This window comes from Cervus elaphus, chromosome 10 (genome assembly GCF_910594005.1).
Source record: "Cervus elaphus chromosome 10, mCerEla1.1, whole genome shotgun sequence".
NCBI lineage: Eukaryota > Metazoa > Chordata > Mammalia > Artiodactyla > Cervidae > Cervus > Cervus elaphus.
Window position 1 is genome coordinate 17,057,191 of NC_057824.1, and position 20,476 is coordinate 17,077,666.

Here is a 20,476-nt window from a genome sequence, read left to right on the forward strand (position 1 = left end):
GCAGCCCCTCCCAGCATGCTGGCTGGGTTCTGTGGGGGATCCGGAGCCTAGGCAGCCTCACCAGGCTCCCCTAAGACGTGGCCCTTGGGGGCAGGTGATGCAGCCAGAAAGCAAAAGCAGCTCCTCTCCTAGCCCTCCCACCCCCAATAAAGTTTGTAGACCGAATTCCTGCATTTCTCATTTTTATTTGACAGAAAAAGTTGCTCTTGCTGTACAGATTTTAAAAAACCAAAATGCCTTTAAGAAACGTGAAGAAAAGTTGGGGGGGAGGGGCCACAACCTCACTGGGAGGCCAGGAGGAGCCAACTGATTTCAACTCCCCTTCCTTCTGGGTGTAACTCACACAGGTCTGCAGGTTCCAAACCATCATCCCCCCAGGAACTCAGGGTTAAAGGGGGGCAGTGCCTCCGAAGTCCTTTCTGAGTCAAGACCTGGGAGTCCCAAACCGTATCCTCCCCTCCCGCAACTCCCATTCTCATTCCCAACCCACCCCAAACCCCCCAAAACATGTGAACCAGGAAAAACTCACAGAGATTAACATTTCACAGAACAAAGAAAAAAAAGGAGAGGGAGGGAAATAAGGGAGCTCTCCCCCACTGGATGTTGCCAGGGTGGGGGGGAGGGGAGGGCAGACAAGACCCCATCCCCCGGCTCTGTTGGGAAAAAAGGAGGGCGCGCCCCACAGCTCCAGAACTTGGGGCAGGATGGAATTCCCCTGAAAGGATTCACGGAGACCTGAAACGGAAGAAGAAAGTCATCAGTGCAGAGGCCCAGGCAGCCCCGCGCTCTCCGCAGTGAGCCCAGCCCCGCAGTGTGACGAGGACTCACCTCGAGGAGCGGTGCCGCACGGGGCGGGGGCTGGGTGTCTCCTTCCTGCGCTTGTGACCAGGGGAGCGGCTGTCCCCACGCTGGCTTCTCCGGGAACCCCGCTCGCTGCTGCTGCAACGGAGAACCGTCATGAGACCACACACAGCACATCACCAACACCTGGTACCTTGGAGCCTTAAAACATCATTCTGCAGAAAGCAGCAGCTAGACGGGGCTATTGGCAGGAGAGCACAGTGGCAACTGTACCTCTGCTGGTCCCGCGGTGAGGGCTGGGGTGAGGGGCGGCGGCGCTCAGCGGGTGAGTAGCTGAGGGACCGGGAATCCCGGAGGGAGTCTATTGGCTTCCGGGGGCTGCGGGACCTGGGGATCAGAGCAGCTCTCCATAGTGCCACACTCTTCCAAACCCAGCAGCCGACACTCAGGACCACCCCCTCCCCACCCCAGGTCCTGACCGCCAAACCTCATACCACACAGGGCCAACCTCAGACCCACCTTCATCCGCTCACTCACCCATCCGCCCGCACACCATCCACCGAGTCCCCCAACAGGTGGGGCACGGGGTGCAGCGGGGGACGCAAAGATAAAGACAGTCCCTGCCCTTGGAGGGGCTCAGTCTGATGGTGAAGGGAGGCCAAGGGAGGCTCGCTGGGCCCCATGTGTGGGAAGCAGCCCCACAGTTGTACACAGGGTGTACACAGGGTCTGGGGACCCAGGGGAGGGAAGACAAGGGCAGGGCAGGGAAGGGGCAGGGCAGTCTTCTCGAAGGTGCTGTTTGAGCGGAGTCTTGCAGAACGAGGAGTTCACCAGGCGGACAAGGGAATTCCAGGCAGGAGGAACAGCATGTCCAAAGGCATGGGTTCTCCTTAGACTGCAAGGCGCTGCTGAGTGTGGCTGGAGCACAGGGCATGTGTGGGGGCGGGCAGGAGAGGAGAACACAGGGCAGGCAAGGCCAGTTGGTGAAGAGCCTCACACGCCATTCCCGCAGAGGTGGGGCTTTATCCTGCAGGCCACAGGGCGTCCCGGAAGGATTTGTGGAGTGAAGGGAGTAACCAGATGTGCGGTTTTAGAAAGATCCCTCTGGCTACGTGTGGAAGAGAATGGCGTGGAGGCAGGGAGACAGGGAAGAGGCTGTGGACAGAGTCGGGAGAAGATGACGGTGGCCAGACCAGAGCCCTGGTAACAGTAACAGGTTGACGTAAAAGCTAGAATCCCTGGGACCTGGGACCAGGCTATATGTCAGGGGCAGGGAAAGGAACCTAGGACTCCCGAATTCTGGCTCACGCACCCGCTTGGATGGCGCAGCCCTCCGCCAGAACAGGGCACAAGAGCAGGCAGGGAGAGGAGAGCCCAACTCCTCCTGTACGAGCAGACACACCCCAGGGTCACACCCCACCCTTGTGTCCAGCAAGGCAGCACTCACCTCCGCTCGCCAGGGGGTGCCTTCTTGGGGCTTGCAGGTTTGGGCAAGGCCTGAGGGCCAGGCTTAGCAGGGGAGGGGGACGAAGAAGTGGAGGAGGAGGAGGAGGAGGAGGAGGAGGATGAGGAAGAGGAGGAGGAGGAGGAGGAAGAGGAGGAGGATGAGGAGGAGGAGGAGGAGGAGCTGGAACTGGAGCTGCTAGAACGCCTCTTCCGCTTGGCTGGGGCTGGCTCCTGAGGACGGCCCTCTCGAACAGCCTCCTTGGGTGCTGGGGCAGGGCTGGGGACCCTGTGGGAGAAGAGGGTGTCACGTGGAGACAAGCTGCCCCAGCCCCAACCCTACCTTCCTTGGCCTGGAGGAACGGCAGTGGGGGAGGGGTGCTGAGGAAGGCCCTGGGAGCTCTCCGAGCTGAGAGCTGAGCCGGGAGCCTGTGAGCGCATTCTCTGGAGAGCGTGGCCCCAGCCGACCCAACCTCTGCTAACACAAGCAACAGGCTGGGGCCCGCAGCAAAAGGGATCAAGGTTAAACCTCAAGAATGTCCCTGAAGGAGGAATAAGGCCCCTGGGCTCAGGTGTGGAAGCCGAGCTGGGTGGTCTCCGTCCTCGGAGAGGAGAGCCGCAGCTTGGGGAGGCCACTGTGTGTGCGGGTTGGCTGGGGGAGGGGCCGTCCTGCCTGGAGGCAGGGAGAGGGATAGGATGACCTCTGAAGATCCTTCCAGCCCAGGGAGTTCCTCTTGAGGTCTAACTGCCATCCCTCCTGCTGTAAAATTAAGTCCATTTCCTCTAGTTCTGTCCTCTGTAGAGACGGAAAACTTATCATTATCCTCTAGAGAATTAACCTTCGTCGACTTTTACCTGTCCCATCCCTCCCCCCGTTAACCCCCACCCCAGCATTCTCTTCTACCCCCAACTTAAGGGTCAGGGTCCCCGTACCTCTTCTCAAAGAGCAAAGAACCTCTGGATAGGGCTTCTCCCTCCCCACTCCCACCAACCATCCCCGAAGCCTTCCCCGGACAAGAGCTCTACAAAGCCCCCTCACCTCTTCAGTGCTACCTCAGGTTGAGCGGGAAGGCTAGAGCCCTCCGAGTCACTAGAGCTGGAGCCAGAGGAGGAGGACGAGGAGGACGAGGACGATGACGAGGAGGAGGAGGAGCTAGAGGACGACGAGGACGAGGAACTCCGCCGCTCCTTGGCTGGCTGCAGGGCAGCCAATGTGGAAGGCTGCTGGGCCCCCGCACAGGCAGGTGGGTCCCCACCCTCTGGGTGAGACACCCCGGGGACAGGGCCAGAGAGCATGCCATTGTGGTCACCAGCAGAGGACGTGGTCTTTGCCACCGTCCCAGAGGAAAGGGACTGAGACCCTGCTACAGGGGGGGTCTGGGCAAGCAAAGATCGAGATTGGTCAGAAAAAGCAGATGGCACAGGGGACCTAGGCCGATCCTGAGCTGGAGGAAGAGCAGACTGTGAGGGAGCCTGGACCATTCTAGAAGCAGGAGAGGGAGCCCGCTCAGAGGTCACTCTAGACTGGCTTGGGGCAGATGGCGGGGTTCTGGAACCTGGGCCCCCTGGTGGGGTTCTGGACCTGGCTCGGTCAAGGAGTGGTGGTGAGGTTCTCCCACTAACACGCTCATAGGCAGAGAGGGGCACCCTGGGACTGGTGAGGTTTGCACCAGACAAGGCTGGAGCCATTCTAGCACTAGTGAGGTTTGCAGGGGCCAAGGCTGGAGGGGTTCTTGAGCTGGCGATATTCACAGGTGCTGTGGCATGTGCAGACCTAGGACCCACCAGGTTTGCAGGGGCTGGAGCCTGGGGTGCTCTGGAACTGGACGGATAGTTTGCAGCAGTCGGGGCTGTGCCAGAACCCGTGAGACTCAGAGCTGCCAAAGCAGCAGGGGTTCTGGCTCCTGCTAGGTTCACAGCTGGGGCTGTGGGAGTACGAGGGTCAGCGAGGTTCACAGCCGAAGGTGCCACCGCTGTTCTGGGGCTAGCCAAGTTCATGGCTGCGGCCGCAGCTGGTGTTCTGGAGTCAGCTAGGTTAACTGCTGAGGGCAGGGCAGGTGTCCTGGCGCTGGCCAGGTTCATGGCTGCTGCAGAGGCTGCAGGGATCCTGCTGGCAAGACTGGCCGCAGGGGCCGTTCGGAGACTCATGAGAGGCACTGGGGCTGGAACCTGGGACATTCTCGCAGCAAGGCCAGCCGCAGACATGGACGGAGGCGGCCGCGCGGTGCCAAGGCTGATGGCCGTCAGGGCAAGTGCAATTCTCGACTGTGCATGGTTTTCAGGTACAGATGCTCGTGGGTGATCAGGAATTCGGGGACCTGGACCATCCATCATGGAACCGCCAGCTTGCTGCAGAACAGACATGGGTGTTCTGGAGCTGCCAAGGGGCTCAAGCACTCCAGGTGACCTACAGCGGTCAAGAGGAGTTGGCGACATGCTAGGACGGCTGAAGCAGCCCATTCTGGAGCTATTGAGAGCTACAGGTGGTGTCCGAGAACCAGAATGGTTTCTTGTTGCTGGAGGAGTAGCAGAACGTGATCGATCGGAACTGCTTCCAGAGGCAGAACGCCTGCGGATGGCCGGAGGAGATCTTGTTAAGGACCGTTTGCCCCGAGTTGTTCGTGGAGTACGTGATCGGGAACGGCGGCGAATAGCAAGTGGCGAACGACTTCGTGAACGCTTGCGTGGCAGCAATGGGGTTCGAGACCTGGAGCGGCGCCGAATAGCTGGAGGAGTTCGGGACCTAGATCGGCGGCGTGTCACTGGAGAGGTTCGCGAGCGAGACCTTCTTCGAGTTACTGGAGAAGTGCGAGATCGTGATCTCCTTCGGGTGACCGGGGATGTTCTGGATCTTGATCTTCTGCGAGTGATAGGGGAGGTTCGGCTTCGAGATCGCCTCCTGGTTACGGGTGGAGTCCTAGATCTGGACCTTCTTCGAGTCACTGGTGGCGTTCTAGAACGGGAACGCCGGCGGGTCGGTGTTCTGGACCTTGAACGTCGGCGGGTTACTGGTGGTGTTCTGGACCTAGATCGCCTTCGACTCACGGGCGAAGCTCTTGATCGGGATCTTCGTCTAGTCACTGATGTCCTAGACCTGGATCGTCTCCGACTGACTGGTGAAGTTCGAGACCTGGACCTCCGCCGGCTAACCAGGGGTGTTCTGGACCTGGATCGCCGGTGAGTAGCTGGAGAAGCCCGAGACCTGGAGCGTTTCCACGGTGCTGGTGATGTGCGTGAGCGGGAACGCTTCCGACTGGTTGGGGGTGTCCGAGAGCGACCTCTGCGACGTCGAGAGGAGGTTCTGGAACTCTCCTGCCGAGCAGGAGATCTTGAATGGTAACCAGAGCCTCCCCTCCGACGGCGAGTAACCCGAGACCTCGACCGGCTCCGCTGTCTTCTCCGAGAGGTTGACTGAGAAGATCCAGACCTATCCCGACGTCGGGTGGCCCTGGTTTTCTCCCTCCTCGAGCGGGAACGGGACCTCTGGAGCCCACGAGGCTTTGGTGAAGGAGAACGGCCTCTCCTTGAAGCTGTCTTAGTGCGTGGAGAGGATGCTGAACGCCGCCGGCGTGAGGATCTCGACTTTTCAGCTGGCTCTGGGGAAGATACTGAGGGACTTCTTCGGCGTCTTGGGGGAGTTCTAGAGCGGGTCTCTGGTGAGGATGATGCAGAACGGCTCCTACGGGAGAGCCGGGCCTTCCGAGTCAGCTCAGGAGATGACCGGGAGCTGCGACGGCGTGGCGGAGTACGAGATTTAGTCTTTGGCTCTGGTGATGACCGAGAGCTTCTTCTAGCAGTTCTGGATTTTGGAGGGTGTTCTGGAGAGGACTCGGAACTGCTGCTTCCTTCAGGAGAAGGGCCTCTGCCTTTGCTTGATGAACCTGATCTGCTTCGTCTTGGAAGGACTCGAGGGGCAGGAGCCTTGGGTTCAGGAGAGGAATCAGAACCACTCTGTGCCCTGGGTGCTGCTCTTGGCTTCTCTTTAACCTCAGGGGACGAGCCAGACCTACTATGCCGAGGAGAAGGCCGGGATTTGCTGTCCACCTCCGGAGAGGATCCAGAGTGACTCCTCTGCCTGAGTGGCATCCGTGTCTTAGCTTTAGAATCTGGAGAAGAGTCCGACTCGCTTCTCTCCTGAGGGGATGCACTGGGCTTCCCATCGAGTTCCTGAGAAGATCCAGACCGACGTCTCTGCCCAAGAGGTGTCCTAGCCACAGTCTTCTGTTCAACTGATGACTCTGACCCACTTCTCTCTCTCTGCGGGGTAAGACACTTATTGTTGAGCTCCGGGGAAGATGGAGAACGACTCCTTGGCCTAGGGGTCTGAGGCAAAGCTTTTGGTTCCGGAGAGGAATCACATTCACTTCTCCCCCTGGATGGTGTTCTAGGTATATCTTTCATTCCAGGAGATGACCCAGATAGGCTGTGCCTGGAGGGAGTCCCAGATCCATCTCTAAGTCCTGGGGAAGACCCAGACCTGCTTCTCCTTGAGGGGGTTCTGGGTAAGCCATCTTTCAGTTCAGGAGAAGACGCAGAACTACTTCTTTCCCTGGAAGGTGTTCTTGGTATAGTATCAAGTACTGGCGAAGACACACTCTGGTTTGAAGACATTCCTGCTTTTTCCACCACATCTGGGGATAACTCAGAGCTGCTATGTCTGGAGGACCTTGTTGATTGTTCCTTCATATCTAGAGATGGATCTGTCTCTAGCTGATTAGGAAAAGGTCCATTCAAATCTTTACCCTCAGGAGAAAATCCAGTATTCATTTCTGCAACAGGGCCTCCTGAGTTTCTAAATTCTAAAGGTGATCCAAAGCTATTCTCCCTGGGAGGAGAGTTTGATAGTTCTTTATGTTCTGGAGAGAAGTGTGGCCCACTCCAAGCTGAGGCCATTGCAGGGACTTCTTCTGAAGAAGCCTGCAACTGGCTTTGGTCAAGAGTCAAAGGTACAGCAGGCCTTTCTATTTCTGGAGATGATTCAACATTACTTCCAGCCATTTCTTTAAGTTCTGGAGACAAATGTGGCAGGACTTGGTTTGAGGATTCTTCAGGTTTCTCTACTACTTCCATTAATTCTTCATCTTGGCTTGGCTTAGCTAATGCAGAACTTTGGTCTTTTGTATCTGGAGATGACCCAACACCACCTCTTTCCCTTGATGGAGTTCTAGGGGTATCTCTGAGTATTGGTGAGGACTCAGGCCTATTTTGCACTGGAGGAGGACTCAATTTGTCTCTTGGTCTTAGAGGTGATGCACTAACATCCTCCTGCAGGACTAAGCTGGTTTTTTCTTTTGATTCAGACGGCTCTAATCTGCTCTGCCCCAGAAGAGGTTTAGAGTCTATGGCAGGATATGAGAAAGAGTCAGACTGGGACCTTCTCTGTTCTGGAGATATTCCAGATTTCAGCTTAGGACTTGCTGACAATTCACCTCTTGTGGGAGATCTGGGTGCCAGCTCAGCGACTGGAGATGAGGACCTAGAGCAGCTGCTCTTAGGAGGTGTTTGAGATTTGCTCTGCAGATATGGAGATTCAGAATAACTTGGTCTCATTTCTGGGCTTGAAGTACCAGATCTGGAGTCTGGTGAAGTTGGAGATTGTCCTTTCTGTTGCAGAAATGAGGGTGGCGTGCTAGACTTGACTCCTGGACAGAGGGAGAAGGATCCAGAGCAACTTTGTGCTAGTGAATCTTTAGACTTCTCTTGGGAACATGGGGACTTTGATCCAAGAAGATTATGCCCTGGTGGAGTTTGGGACTTAGCTTTGGGGCATGGCGAAGTAGACCCTGAGTGACTTTGTCTTGGTGGTGTTCCAGGTTTCACTTTGGTATCTGGAGAGGAAGATCTAGAATGGCTGTGTCTTTGCAACAATCTAGATTCTGTCTTAGAGCATGGAGACACTGATCTGCTTTGCCTTGGAGGTGTTTTAGATGTCATCCTACTAGGACTTGGAGAAGAGAAGCCAGAATGGCTTTGGCTTGGTGATGTCACTGCCTTCACTTTGGGTTGTGGAGATGACGACCCAGATCGGCTCCGTCTTGGAGGTGTGCCAGATTTCACTCTAGAAGGAGAAGACCCAGAGCAGCTATGTCTTGAAGGGGTCCTAGACTTCACCTCAGGGTCAGGTGATGACTCAGAACGGCTCCGTCTCTGTGGCGTTGCAGACTCTTCATTTACCTGGGGACTTGTTATGGACCCTTGCCTTGGTGGCGTTCCAGACTTCATCTTAGGTTGAGGAGATGAACTGGAATGACTTTGCCTTGATGGTGTTTTAGATTTCTGATTACCAGGCGGAGAAGAACCAGAGCGACTTCGTCTCAGTGGTGTTCTAGATTTAGCTTTGCGCTGGGATGATCCGGAGCGACTGCGCCTTGGTGGTGTCTGAGACTTTTGTTTAGGGCACGGAGAGGACTCTGAAAGGCTTCGCCTCACAGACAAGCGGGATTTTGCTTTGGACCTTGGTGAAGAGAGAGACCTGCTCCGCCTAGAAGAAAGCCGCGATTTCTTCATTTCTGGACTTGAGTTAGACCTGCTCCTTCTCTGTGATGTGCGGGATTTGTTCTTCCGCTCTGATGATGAGCCAGACCTGCCCCTTCTTGGTGGTGTTCTGGAGTGAGATCTTCCCCGTCTAACTAGGCTTCTACTACGGGATCTTCCCCGTCTTGCTGGTGTCCTAGACTGAGATCTCCCTCTCCTGTTTGGGGTTCTAGAGCGTGACCGGCCACTTCGTCTAGTTGGCGTTCTAGAGCGTGACCGGCCACTTCGTCTTGCTGGTGTTCTAGAACGTGAGCGCCCACGCCTGGCTGGGGTTCTGGAACGTGACCTGCCACTTCTCCTGGCTGGTGATCTACTACGAGACCTCCGTCGTACAGGTGATCGGGTCCTAGATCTGCGCCTAGCCGGTGTTCTAGACCGAGACCTGCCTCTCCGGGCAGGTGTTCTAGATCGTGACCTCCGCCTGGCTGGTGTTCTAGATCGTGACCTCCGCCTGGTGGGTGTTCTAGACCGAGACCTGCCTCTCCGGGCAGGTGTTCTAGAACGAGATCTGCCCCTAGTTGCAGGGGATCTAGAGTGTGACCTGCCTCGTCTTGCTGATCTAGACCTGCCTCTTCTCTGTGCATTTCTGCTCCTGGACCAGCCTGGTCGCTGAGGAGACCTAGAGCGGCCACGTCGCTGGGGGCTTCTAGATCGTCCCCACCTCTGTGCAGAACGTGACCTACGCCACTGAGGTGACCGGGACCGAGAATGACCTCTCTTGGTAGGGGTTCGAGACCGAGACCGCCCCCTCTTAGTGGTGGTAGGACTACGGGACCTCCCTACCCTACGGGAAGGAGTATGAGAATGTGACTTGGCCCGTTTTGCTCGGCCATGCGAGCGACTCTTGGATGCAGGAGAAGAACTCTCTCGGCGGGACCCAGGAGCTGGTGCCGGTTTAGGGCTTTCAGGGGAAGAGCTGGCATGCCGAGAAACTTTGGTAGGTTGAGGGGATGGTGGGCAGCTCTCTGAAGAAGATTGGGGAGGTTTCTCAGGAGATTTAGGTGGTGAATGACCCTGGGCTGGAGAAGCCTCAGAAGGAGGGTTCACTGGCTCCTGACTTAAGGGGGTTGTTGCAAGGGGTTGTGGGGAGCCGCCATGTTGCTCAGCAAGGAGCAGAGTGGGAGCCGGTGGTTCTGGCCCTGTGTTGCTCCTTTCCGGAGAGGGACTAGGTCGAACTGCAGATTTCTAAGAGTGGAAAAGAGAGTAGGGGTAGGGATAATGTAAGCACCAAAACTTCCTATCATCTGTAAGGTCCCAACACCCCTTCCAATGAAACACCTTTTTCTCACGACAGGCAGTCACATTCATTCAATAATCACATAATACAAAATACAGTTAAAAACATATGAAAACAGAGTCTATAATAATCTCAAGAGTCTTCTAATCTAGAAAAAAACAATGCAATCTAACATACTATTAGTTCACAACCACTATAACATGCTAAATGCAGAAGAGAGTATTTTTAAATATAAAGATAATGCAATTTCCCAAAGTGATTGACTTCACCCTTAAAAAATAACTATATTAAAGGGGAAAAAAAGGTTTGAGAACATGGCATGTGAATAACAAAAACTAGGATAAAGTATAGGAAAACACAGAAAAAGAGACCAAGTTATAAAAACCTTAAAACATAAGCCAAGAGAAACAGGAAATAAATTATGTTTCTGAGGTGATCCAACTTGCAGTTTGGAAAAGCAACTCTGGAGAACGTGAAAAATAACAGGAGAGCTACAACTTTAACAAACAGCAATTAAAAATATATTGTGATGGTTGAAATAAGAAAACATGATTAGGGTTTGAATTAGTATAGCAAATATAAAAGAAAAGGTATGGAAAAGATCTTTCCAAAAGTAGTTTTCATACTGCAAGCAGCAACTCAGTGGACTGAGAAGTTTTAGTAAGCTACAACCAGCATTTAATGAAATAAATACTAGAGACACTGAATAGTAAAAGGCTAGTAAGTGTAAAGAAAATTTTTTGTTCTGAGTTTTATCTTACATTTACAAACAGAACAGTAAGGTAAACCTATTTATTAATACCTAGTGAAGTTTGAAACTCACAATTCTAAATGATTTGCAGATGCAAGAGAACTTCATGAATACCAAGACACAAATCAGAAAACAAAACTTGATCTTACTCCTCCCTTAACTTTGAACAGCTATCCAGAATCCACAGCCTTGCAACCCCAAGAACATCCATTAACTGAGGAACATACCTCCTTCTTGTCTTTATCTTTGTCTTCACAGGGACTGCTGGGCTGCTTTGTGGAAGGCTCCGGACTACTAGGCTGCCCTATGTTGGTAGTACCTGGTTCCCTGGGAGGTACATCTCCCTCCCCTCGACGCCCCAAAGCAGGCGAAGGACTTCGTCCAGTCAAGGCAGTTGTATGGGTTTTAGCTGCAGCACTTCGAGACCTGAGGGAGGTAATTGAGGACGGGAAGAGAGAAAGAAAATCAGTTCAGGAGAGAACAAAAAACCCCCTCCCCAGCTCCCATCTACCTTTCCTGACTATAACCCTCCTCCAAAATGCCTTCTCTCACTCACAAGATTCAAATTACTCATATTGAAATTCAGGTCCAGTTCATTTTGCTCCTTCTCAACATCAATCCCCAAAAATGTTCTCCCTCTATCCCTTCGTATTTACCTCCCCCAAACCTCCCAGAACCCTCCACCCAGTCCATTCCCTACCCGCTTCATTTACAACTCACCTCTGAGCCCACCTCCTTCAGGAAGCCTTCCCCGATTAAGGAAGCCAGGGTAAGGATTCCTTCCTCCCCCAGACACCACGAACAAACCACCACCCCCCCTATTCTGGCAGTCCATATATATCAGAACAAAACAAAAAATAACAAAATAAATAAAATAAACAAAAACAAAAAACAAAAAAAAGAGAAGGGGAAATGTATATGTCTGTCCATCCTGTTGCTTTAGCCTGTCAGCTCCTAGAGGGCAGGGACCGTGTCTTCCGAATGGTCTGTGCAGCGCCTAGCACACCGTGGGCGCTCAATAAATATTAAATTGATTAACCCACAAGTCCCTCTCCCTCCCTTCCTCCTGGACCACCCCTTACCGACTGCGGGAAGTATCTGAAGAAGAAGCAGAGTCAGCAGAAGTTGAACGGTGGGCCCGTCGGCTCTTGGGGGCTGGAGTTGTACTTCGAGATCTGAAGAAAGACCAATATCACAGCTCAGGGCACAGTCACACGTCTACAAGGCTCCCCTTATCCATCCCTCAACCTTCTACTGGACTGCCCAATTCCCAAGCAGCACTCATCTACCCATTAAGCAAATTTCCCTCTAATTTACTCACCGCTTCCGCTTCTTGTCCTTAGATTTACGTTTGCTCTTTGGAGTAGGAGACCTGGGAAATAAGGCAAGATCATTTAAAATAAAAATCATTTTTAAAGAAAAAAACGACAAGTAGAATTATTCAGGAGAATCAACAGCAGGAAATCAAGGAAGTGAGCTTTATTCTAAGGAGGAAAAAAAAGAGCAAACAAAGCCATCACAGAGCAATGGCTCACCACTCCATGTGCCACCATGCTCCCTATGCCACAAAGAGCTCTTACCTATGCTTTCTTTTCTTGGATTCAGATTCTGACCTGTGGATAAAAAATAAATAAAACATAAACCATTATCTATGCCTGAACTCACCAAGCTTCTCCCATCGTCCCATGTACTCCCACCTCATACCTGTGCTTCTTCTTCTTAGAACTCTTCTTCCTCTCTCGTCGAGGAGAGCTGCTCTCTGACCTGCTAAACATGGGTTCAGAAACACGGTCATTCAGCCTGCCTCCTTCCCTAGCCGACCCTACTTACAATCCATCCTCAAAAGGGTGCACAGAACCACTCCAACAGCACCTATGTGCCCGATCTACACCCAGAACTTTACTCTCTAAGCAGCGTAAGTACCTATAGCAACAAACTTCAGAAGAGAACAGTTTCAAAACTCTGATCGGTTCTGCGGAGCTACACAATCAGGAGCTGGTTGTTCAGCTTCTCAAGCACGACGCTGGGGATCAAAAGAGCTGCCTTTCCCCACTGAAGCAGCACACGTATTTTCTCTCTCAGCTGAGACCTGAATGATAACGCGTCTTCCCTGACTTTCCTGACAACTCCCTCCTGCTTCCTAGAAATAAAATTCTCTATTTCCAAAGAGAAAAAAGCCTTACGGTGCGGTCCTCTGGCTACTAAAATAACTTTCCAACTAACTTACCGTCCTCTATCTTTCTTCTTTTTCTTCTTCTTTTGCTTTGGTGTTGGTGAGCGAGAACTGCTAGACTCCCGGACAAGGCTGAGTGAAGATGAAAAGAAGCAAAGATGGGTGCTAAGATGAATTTTCTGAGACATTTCAACTTCAGAACAAAATCTGAAGAATTTGAGAAGAAATAATTCACACACAAAAAAATGGAGCAAAGCGCTTAGAATTAGGAAGAGAAACTAACACTAATCTCGTGTACCTGTAAGGTTTGGGAGGCTCAGGAGCTGGTTGTTTAGCTTCTCGAGCACGACGCTGGGGATCAAAAGAGCTGCCATCCACATAGGAATCACTGATGCCAAAGGCAGCTCGGAGTCGCTCATTCTTCTTCTCATTCAATTCTGCCAACTGGTGAGTCTCAGTTACCCTAGAGGAGAAAAGGTCAAAGGTCTAAAGGAGATAAACAACAAAATGCAGAGTCATATTCACACAATTGCAGGCATGGACCAAACAGCCAGGAGAAAAGGCAGACAAGAGCGGGAAACAGTCCACAATAAAGAGAGAGAACAGTGAACGCAGAAGCGAGTCCGGAGAAAATGGAGAGGGAAACACTCACGCTGGCCTCTGCCCTGGGTTCTCCTCCTTCCCCCCAGGGTTCACATCCTTCTCCAGCAACATGAGTCGAAAGGTCGCCACTTTTTCCTGAATTTGCTGTTCTTCGTACCTGAAGAACAAAAGCCTTCAGGGTTAGAGCCTGCCTAGACACCCTCCCCAGACCCAGGGTCACAATCCCCATTCCCAGCAGGATCCCTCCCTGTCCATGCACACATAGACTCTTTCACTCACTGTCACCCAAAGGGCCCCCCTCTTAAATTCTGCTCTTTTCCTGTAATTTCTTCCCTCCACTGACTACACCCTCTAGAACAGTGGATTTTAAACATGCTACACTCCGGGGCCAAAAGAGGAAAGTTAAGCAGGCAGAGTTCCAAGTGTTCCTCCCCAACTTCAATCAACATGAACAGGTCTTTCATTTCGTGGGATTCCAAAGTAACATGCATTGTTAAAAAAAAAAAAAAAAAAAAACAAAACAGGGGGGACGCCACTGCTGAAGTTTGAAAACCACTGCTCTAAAAGGTTTTCTGCCTGAACGTGCTCCTTTTCCACAAATCTCACTTCCCTACCCAACTCATGATCCCCTTTATCCAGGTATTATTCCAATTTCCTGTTTTCCTTCCTTTGCTACTCTCCAAGACCTCAACCCTTACATCTATTCACCTTCCTTTTCTCTACCAATGACAACACGTATCAGCTTACCGAGCTCTTGTGTCTTGCCTGGTCTGCTTCCCCACTTCTCCCTTAAAGCATGTATTTCTCAATGGCCCCCTTCTTTCCCCCGTGCCTTCATCTAAATAATTCAGACTCCCTCAGGCTCCCTTTTATGTTCCACACACAGGTTCCACTTTGAACTGCCCCTCAACTCCTTTCAACTCGCTAGCTTCTTTACCGCCTCCCCTCCTACAACTCACTCCTCTCCAGGCCTCTTTCAACTTGCCCATCGCTCCCTACAGCCCACCTAACTCCCGGCTCTGCACTCGCTGGGTGCGTGGCTCTCCCCAAGACCTCCCTCACCCCTGCTCCTCCATCATCTCCTCCAGCTCGAGGCATCGCAGCTCCACGCGCCGCTTGCGCTCGTGGTCCAGGATGTCAGGATTAGGCCGCTTCACCAGGGCAGCCTCCAGGCGCCGCAGTTCCTCCTCTCCCTTGTAGTCAGGCCGCTCACCCCGGCGGCCCCGCACCAGGGACAGGTTGCGCTGGACGTAGCCGTTGGTGCCGCTGCCCCGGGGCGTCGGCAGCCCGATCCCGTTGTACATGGCCCCGTGCCCGGGGGGGCACCACCGCTCCTGAAGGGGAGCGGGGAGACACGGGTCAGGCCCCTGGCCCCAAACTAGCCACTCACCACCACCCAAATCCCTGCTCTTCTGCAACCCTACTTCAACAGGTCTCTCCACACTAAACCTCCTTTGGCTGCATAATCTTCCTGGTCTCCTAAACAAACCCTTCCTTCATCCTTCCCTCACTTTCTTTCTGCCAAATCAAGACCAGCTCTTACAGTCTTTACCCTCAGTGTGCAAGAGCCACTTCTGTTTGTACCTAGCTTTTCCTTACCCACCCCAAAGATTCCATTTCTCCCAAATTGCTCCACACTATCCTTTTATTCTCCTTTGAACCCAATATGCACATGTGATATCTTTACCAACTACTCTGATTCCTAACCCCTGGCAACTTACTGAGGCCTCCAAACAGGGCACAACAAACACCAATAGAAAAATAAAAACAGAGACAGAGAGAGAGAGAGATCTGTGGCACACAAGGCCCTGCAGTCAAGTCTAGTCTTCTAAGAACTGACCTAAGCATTTCAGGCTAGCTACCCTGAAGGTAGCCAGAAATTATGAATGCAAATTGACTCAAGAACCCCTAGATATCCCAAAGGAGGCCTAACCTAAAAGGCCAGCACGCACTGCAGAAACACATGGAGCCTGGACACGTAATCCATATACTTCATCTCTCAGGTAAGGGGCATGTCCCATCAACTATCCTGACTGATATGTTATTTCTTCAATTTCCTTCCCAATAGGATTTCTCATATAGTTTGTGGCTCACCCAATTCTCCCTAGCTCCTGTTAAAAGATTATGTTTTCAACTCAATGCTCTCTCTATATCAAACCAGCCTCCTCTAGTCAACTGCTCCCCATACCTTCTCTACATTCCTTTCCCTACACTTATTCACAAAAATCCCACTCTTTCTCCCTCACCTTCATTAATATCAAACTGCTGACTTTCTTTAACAGTCCCCTCGTTACCTTACTTCCTAGTTTTTCTCATCCAGGCCCACATGACTCTGAAAAAACCCTCAAATGCTAATTTTTTTCTGATTAAATTTCTTGACTATATAGACTCTATTCCTTTCTCCTGCTATTCCTTTCTCCTCTTTTTTTCTTCAACTCCTCCTGTCCGAGATAGTTTCACAAGGGAAATGTGAGTGAAAAGGACCCCAGGAAAGAACCCAAGGAACAAAGTGGAGAGATTAGTGAAGGCAGAAGGAAAAAAACACAGAACTGGATAAAAAGGGAAGTTTCATTTAAAATACTCTGGAAGAAACATTATACAAATACCTGGAAAAATGTAACCTCCCCCTTTACAGGTAGATGTTGAATGAAAAAACAGCTCAACTCTAGAACAGTTTGGTACCCCTTATCCCCCACCCCGCCCCCAACTCTAAGGCTGGGTCCCTACCCAATCCCAGTTGTAGACTCTAGAGATCTGAAAACAAAACAAAAAAATAACCATAATGGGGTAAAAGATGATGCTAAATCTAGGAAAGGTAAGCGGAACTGTGTGAAGAAATGAAAAATTTCTTTATAGTGCAAGAAATCTTCCAACCTTTGCTTTTACTTTCTCAAAATTTCTCCTTACTCTTAAGCTAGATTTTCTCTGGCTCTCTATACCCTACCTAGTTTCTGCTTCCCTTGCAGAAAGCTTCTGACCTGCAAATAATTCTTCAGTTTAACCATTCACCCACACTTCCATACCACCTCACACAATAATCCTCCCACTCCCTGGAGAAGGATAACCAGCAGCTGCTAAGCAAAGGGTATTCAATCACAAAAGACTACTTTTAGAGAATGAGCCAGCAAAGAAAACAAAAAACAGAAATACCATGGCATCCAAGACAATGCTCAAAAAGGACAGATGGACAGAAGTGTATCAAAAATACATATACACAAATCACCAAAACCTAAATGGAGATACTTAAACTGGGGTCCACGGACTATGGGCATGCAAAAGTCACCCAAGCTAAAGGCAGACAGTAAAAGCAAGCTGCAAAAGAAGATAAAAAGCAGTTTTTTCTGTTGGAGAATTATCACATGTCAAACTAACAAGACAAAAGGAGTCTTAAAATTCAGTATTATGACAGCCAAGAAATGCACCAAAAAGGGAGCGGAGAGTGCAGAAAAATGAAACTAAGTAATACGTAAGCACATCAAGTTCAGCACTGGGGCACCATAGTAGCTGACGAGGGACTATGGAACCCAAAAAGCTGAAGCACCAGCTCAGTAAAGGAGGCCTAGACTCAACACACTCAAAAGCAAAGACAACACAACTTTTAAAATTTTTGACCCAAGCGATATCTTACATAAGCGTTTGCGTGAAAACCAAGGTCTGGAAGAGTTTTGAGTCCAATTATAACAAAACCCTGAGCTTTCTCCTCAAGAAAGGGCTGGCAGCCGCCTACCCAGCTTCAACACAACTTTGGAGATCATGAAGAGATGCAGAAAAAGAAAAGAGCACGTGGTGTGCCTTAACATACCTAGACTGAATACTTAATTAAAAACAAAACAAAAACGTTTTGAACGCTTCGCTTCTTAATACTTCATGGCAGACAAATTCAAATCCAAATTGTCTAAAGCTAGGAGGCATCTAGTTCAAGACCTTCTTTGCACAGGCTGAGCCGCCAAGACCTATTTTCGGCCTTGAGGGATGGGGGAGGGGGCTGCGCGGCGCCCGGTAGTCTGGGAGGCTCAGGGCCAGACCCCAAGCCCCGGGGAGGGACGGATGGGCCGGACACCGGAGAGGCGCGGGGCAAAGGAGCCGACAGCCGGCCCCCGCCGCCGCAGCCCCCTCCCCGAAAACAAGATGTCGGCAAGAACAGCTGCAACAGGGCCTCGTCGCCGCACGCGTCCAGGAGACGAGAAGCCCGAGTCGCGCGCTACCCACTCCTCGCCGAGAACGCGCGCGAGCCCAAGTGCACTCGACGGCGCGCGCCGTTGCCAGGGGGGAGGGGGAATAAAAGCCCGCGCGCGACAAGAACCGCGGGAGAGGGGGAGGGGAGGCAGGAGAGCAGGGACGTCCGCGCGAGCTAGGGGCGGCGAGCGCGCGTGCGCGCGGCGGCCTGGGCCGTTCTCCGCGCGCTTTGGCCTGGCGCCTGGGCCGCCGCCCCTCCCCCACCCGGCTCGCTCGCTCCCTCACCCTCTCACCCGCCGCCGCCTCCGCCCGCCGCCTCCGAGGGGGAGAGGTGCTGCCGCAGATCGAGCTCCTGAGTCCTTCGGGGCCTGGAGCCGCGGCTCTGCCTCGCCGGTCCGCCCGACTCAGCCGACACCGGCGCCTCCTCGCTTCCTCAGGGGCCGCAGCGGGCTCCGACTGCGCCACTCGCACCCCGCCTGGGCCGCGTTGCACGTCAGCACGACCAACTAAACGCGTCAGCACGCAGCCGCGCGCGTCGCAAGGCCCGCCGGGAACCGTAGTACGCTCCGCGGCCTTGTGCGCAGGCGCTGAATCAGCACGGGATGTGTAGTTTCTTGAGTCCCGAAGGAGATTCAACTCTGTTGTCGATGAACTACCATTCCCGTCAGCCAGTTGCGAGGAGGGGCAGGGGAGCGGCCCGGAGCAAGCAACGCATTCCAGGGGGTTTTCGACTGGGAGCAAGAGGACACACAGCCTAGCGACGCTAGCCCTCGATGGCGCCCGCTTTCGACCCAGAGCATCCTGGGAGTTGTAGTTCTAGCCTGGCGTGGAACCCGTAGGTATCTCGCTCTCCCCCCCCCCCCCCCCCACGAGGCCGCCATTTTGTCTCACCATGTTAGGAGGCAGTGGGCCCGAGGCCAATAACACCGCTGCCTCCAAGTGACCGCACGCCTCCCGGGGTGAGCCCGGGGGCCGTGCTGCACCCATCATTCTGGACCCAAGAGTACCCGCCCCCCAGACCCTGGACGGCGGACACCCCGGTAATCCCAGAGCCCAGCTACAGGCCCAGGGCCTGAGCCAAGAGCTGAGCCAGCAAAGGGGGATGTTCGCAGCTTCCGTCCGCTGAACCGGGCTGGCTGCCCCTGAGGAATGATTTTTTTTTTATGACTACGAGTAAGGGGGCCAGACAGAGGTGCAATTTTCTCCTGCAGAACATGAGGCGTGTTACGTGGCAGGGCAAAAATGTTACAACCCTCCCCCCCCCCGCCGAAAGTTTGTCAGCCCTCTGCAGAATGTCTTAGGTTAATGTTTTTAAGTCCGTTTTGCTTGAGCCTGAGGACCAGGCAGTCTCCCTCAGAGCAGAGTTGGGAGAAGCTGAGATTCTCAGGCAGGCCAGTCGTCCTGGTTATCTGTGGTGGGGGTGGGGGTGGGGGCAGCCTGTAGCAGCAGCCACTTAATGAACTGTGGTCCCTTTGACTTTGTATCTGATGTTACTAGGTTTTCTTTGTAATCGTGGAAAGATAAACTCACCTCATATGCTGGACCGGGACACCCGCCGCTTGGTGTAGGAGCTGTAGCTTTGGCTTAAAGGTGCCGAGACTGATGTTGTAATCTTACCTTCTTGAACTCCTAGCAAGTGCTTGCTGGAGCTTGGACGCACCTTCGGAATGATTTATGGCAAAGTGAAAAAGGCTGTCCTTTCTGGGCTTAAGCTGATATTTCTCAGGTGAGGGTGAAGAGTGATAGTTTCTTAAAACCCACCACCGTCAGTAAGGCCCTTTCCTGTAACCAAATTCTCAATGATATTTTTCCCAAGAGATAGGAGGGGGGAGGTGGGGCACAATCTTTGAAAAAAATGATATATCCTGAGGCCCCGAGGTAAACACTGATTAGAATTAAATGGGTTCAAGATGGCACACAAGTCAACTTTGTCTAGAATGTGAGCCTCAGTATACACTCATTTTAATATATCAGTGAGCTAGATGACCCACTGAAAGGCCCCATGACAGTTCCAAGGCCAACCATCAAAGACCAAAAACTGCGCAGTGGTCCAGTTCCTGGAAATCTCTGCCCCTTCCCCAAATTAGTTGGACGAATCCTCCCACTCATTAGCCTATGAAATTACCCAGTCCATGAAAGCCACCACGACCTTTTGAGGTTGCACTCACCCTCTGAGATGGCCCACACTCTGTGGATTGAGTTTCTCTCTAAATAAATTAACTTCTTACATATCACTGTCTCTTGCTGAGGGTTTGTTTTTTTTTAAGTTTGTTGATTTATTTTAATTGGAGGACAATCACTTCACAACAAGGTGGTAGCCCCTGCCACACAGGGATCAGCCACAGGCGCACGTTCGCACCCCCGCCCCACCATCCTGATCTCACTGAGTTCTCTTTGCCATGAGACACCAGGAACCTGAGCTTTATTAGGTCCTGAAACCAGGCGTGCCATCTCAGTTGGAAAGCTGTGGGTTTGAGTCCCAAGCAGGGTTTTGACTGGGTTCAAATCCTGGCACATGGGTTCAAGTCCCAATCTGAGGTGAATGGTTTCACCTGTATTTACTGAATATTTTGTGCTAAGTTCTGTATGTGGATCACTGCATTTAATGCTTGTGAGAACATCCTATTCCTATGAGAAAAGGATGAATTATGAGAACTATGAATTCATTTACATATCCACAGTCTGTGTGCTCAGTTGTTCAGCTGTGTCCGACTCTTTGCAACCCCATGGACCGTAGTCCACCAGGCTCCTCTGTCCA

General features: G+C 52.2%; 1 protein-coding gene across 16 annotated transcripts; it reads right to left on the reverse strand.

Annotated features, from left to right (window-relative positions):
- Window positions 1–165: 165 nt before the first annotated feature.
- On the reverse strand, window positions 166–18,227 carry SRRM2 (serine/arginine repetitive matrix 2). 16 transcript variants are annotated; one of them, XM_043916008.1, is made up of 15 exons: window positions 18,004–18,227; window positions 14,605–14,876; window positions 13,592–13,699; window positions 13,238–13,402; window positions 12,994–13,071; window positions 12,471–12,533; window positions 12,347–12,379; window positions 12,088–12,138; window positions 11,849–11,941; window positions 10,994–11,192; window positions 3,284–9,963; window positions 2,249–2,533; window positions 1,075–1,188; window positions 829–939; window positions 166–735 (listed from the first exon to the last, which is right to left on the reverse strand). In XM_043916008.1, exons 2-15 carry the CDS (start codon window positions 14,844–14,846, stop codon window positions 726–728), a joined length of 8,232 nt encoding a protein of 2,743 aa, XP_043771943.1. In that variant the 5' UTR covers window positions 14,847–14,876; window positions 18,004–18,227; the 3' UTR covers window positions 166–725. The 16 variants fall into 16 exon arrangements, with proteins under 16 accessions (XP_043771943.1, XP_043771945.1, XP_043771944.1 ...); XM_043916010.1 differs by having other exon boundaries at window positions 12,471–12,530; window positions 18,012–18,220; XM_043916009.1 differs by having other exon boundaries at window positions 829–936; window positions 18,012–18,220.
- Between the last annotated feature and the right edge of the window lie 2,249 nt (window positions 18,228–20,476).